Source organism: Monosiga brevicollis, genomic scaffold (genome assembly GCF_000002865.3).
Source record: "Monosiga brevicollis MX1 MONBRscaffold_51 genomic scaffold, whole genome shotgun sequence".
Taxonomy (NCBI): Eukaryota; class Choanoflagellata; order Craspedida; family Salpingoecidae; genus Monosiga; species Monosiga brevicollis.
In genome coordinates, this window is record NW_001865088.1 from 205120 (window position 1) to 207929 (window position 2810).

A 2810-nucleotide genomic window follows, 5' to 3' on the forward strand; every position below is an offset into this window, starting at 1 on the left:
CCCTTGCAGGACGGAGATTGGCTCAAGATCAAGAGTCTCCAGGACTCGAGAGTCCGTTTCAACACACATCTCCACAAAAAGTTTTTTACTTTTTTTACAAAATAAGACAGGATTTTCAAGGGAGGAGACAGAGAATGTCATCCTTTTAGAGATCGCTTCAATAAGTGCTGAATATACTGCATCTTCTTAGTTTGACTGGCCATGATCGGCTTCAACTACTTGGAGCTTTGCTTCATTAACCCCTTGGCTTTGCTTTGCTGTAGAGAGACACAGAGAGAGACAGAGAATGTCAGAGATCGCTTCAATAAGTGCTGAATGTACTGCATCTTCTTAGATTGACTGGCCATGATCGGCTTCAACTAGTCGTATCTTTGCTTCATTAACCTCTTGCCTCTCTTCCTTCCCTTAAGCTTTGCTTGAATTTTTAATTTTGAACATCGTGATGAAGCACAGAGGATGAAACAGGACCATGGGCGGCGGGCGCACTCCTGATGATGATGGTGCGGTTTGTCGTCGTTGTGGCATCAGGGGCGAGCGCTGTCGAGGTGCAAGCGACGACAGGGATGAACGGGTGGCCAAACAACATTGCCGTGCGACCGTCGTGGATGGATCATCTTCCTGATCTTGTCGTGTTTTGGGCTGCCAAGACAATTCCTCCTGGATTTGACCGTGAGGAGCCGTGACGGCTGGTGCGCTGATGGACGCGCTGGCCAGGCCCAGGAGCCGCGGAGCCTGTTCAGATTCGGCACAAAGCCCGCATGCAGGTGAGAAGTCGATCTGCGACCCGCTTTTGGAAATGCTATCCATGCCAAAATGGGAGCGCAAGTGTGATCTTTTGGGGGCGCGAACCGCCAGATGATTCTGACGGTAGTGCTGTGCGACAGGATGGTCCCAGGTGGGTGAGGAAGCCACAGTGAGCACCGGACGTGCGTCAAGGACCTGATGTGTGCCTTGCTTTGACGTGTCCCCTAAATTTGAGATCAGCTGCCCGGCTGCCATTTGGTGTTGGTAAAGGAGCCAAGGCGGTTTTTTTTTTTTTTTTTGGTTTGGGTCGCTTTGAGGTGGGGCTGGCATGTGACAGGATGGTCACCGTCCACCCGCGACGCCACAATGAGTACCGTAAGCGCATGAAAAATCCGAGGTGTGCCTTGTTTTTGATGTGCACCGAAATTTGAGACCAGGGGCCCCGGCTGACATTTGGTGTTGGTAAAGGAGCCCGCCGCTCGCTTTTGTCAAGTTTTTGGCTTCTTGTTGTGTCGCCGGCTGTGAATTCGACATGACAGCCAACTGCGCGGGCTTTTGATGCGCTCTACTGTCGGTAGTGGATCAAATCAGTCATGTGGGGTCGGGCGCAACCGCCAACAGCGACACGATCAAAGTGGCCCCGCATTCTGGTCCGTCGTGACAGGGAAGAGCCGCGAGGAGCAGGGCGCGAGGAGCAGGGCGCGGGGGGGGTGGTGCTTCACGTCACACTAGCTGCCCAACGCAGAGCGACGTTGAAGCAGGAGCTAAAGAAAACCCCAGACGGTACACACAGAGACAGAGACAGAGAGAGAAGACAAAGACATAATGGGAGATGGACACACACACACACACACACACACACACACACACACACACACACGGAATGAGAGAGCCTAAGCAGAGCCAGAAAGAAACAGAGACAGAGGCAGAGGCAGCATTATAGACGGCAGAGAGAGAGAGAGAGAGAGAATTATTGATGTGAATGTGAATGGCACCATGTCGATGGCCCTTTTCAAAAGAGAGGGACAACCCCCATAGCGAGTGACCCGGAGCGCGGTTGCCCTGATTTGCAACATCTCCCATAGCACGACCGTGCATCAGCCAGGCTGGCTCGCGCAGGAAAGGCAACAACATGTAGAAACCACCGTCTTGTGGCCCCATGGCTCCTGGCACGGCGGGACCCTGATCTCTCCAGCCCGAGCTTGGGCAACACAAGTGATAATTAAACTGTCTTTTCCCTTGGATTTTTCTTGATTTTTTTTTTTTTTTTTCCATTCCTGTTAGCGTCAAATCCGTGCTACTGTGGTCCTTCACACCAACCAGACAAGACCAGACCAGACCAGACCAGGTGCACCACTCAATCCTCACCGCAGGCAGGTCTTGCAACAGGAAAAACGACGGTAGTCACAAGCATCTCGCACAAGGCAACAGAGCCACTGCCTCATTACCTCATTCCATCCCTCGTTTGACTGACGTAGTGTTTTAACGTTCAAAGCGTCGTAAAAAGCATTTAGTGCAAGCTGCTGCAGTAGTAGTTAACGTTTGGATGTGAGTGCCCTTTGGGTGCTAAAGGCTTTCTCTAAGCGCACACTCTGCCATTTCTGTTTTATTACGTTCAAAGCGTCGTAAAAAGCATTTACATGTTAGTGCAAGCTGCTGCAGTAGTAGTAGACGTTTGGATGTGAGAGCCTCTTGGGTGCTACAGGCTTTTTCTATAAGCGCACACTCTGGCATTTCTGTTTTATTACGTTCAAAGCGTCGTATAGAAAGCATTTGTGAGTGCAAGCTGCTGCAGTAGTAGTGTCAGGCTTCAGCACGTCTGTGCTCAAATGCGTGGAAGCACGAATTTGACGCTAACAAGTAGACGTTTGGATGTGAGTGCCTCTTGGGTGCTCAAGGCCTTTTCTATAAGCGCACTCGGGCATTTCTCTTTCCCTTCTTTGGGGGCAGGCTTGCTTCTCTAACAACAACTCCTTTTGGTGCCGGTTTACTCGACCATTGCTGTTCAGTCAGTGTCAGGCTCCGGGGCGTCCGGCGTGGAACACGGATTTGACGCTAACAGTCAG

At 51.2% G+C, this 2810-nt stretch overlaps 1 protein-coding gene across 1 annotated transcript; it reads right to left on the minus strand.

Moving 5' to 3' along the window:
* Positions 1-1462: 1462 nt before the first annotated feature.
* On the minus strand, positions 1463-1905 carry MONBRDRAFT_30443 (uncharacterized protein; the record flags this gene model as incomplete). Its single annotated transcript, XM_001750886.1, has 2 exons — positions 1463-1508; positions 1532-1905. The coding sequence occupies 2 exons, from the start codon at positions 1903-1905 to the stop codon at positions 1463-1465; spliced, it is 420 nt and encodes a 139-aa protein (XP_001750938.1).
* Positions 1906-2810: the final 905 nt, after the last annotated feature.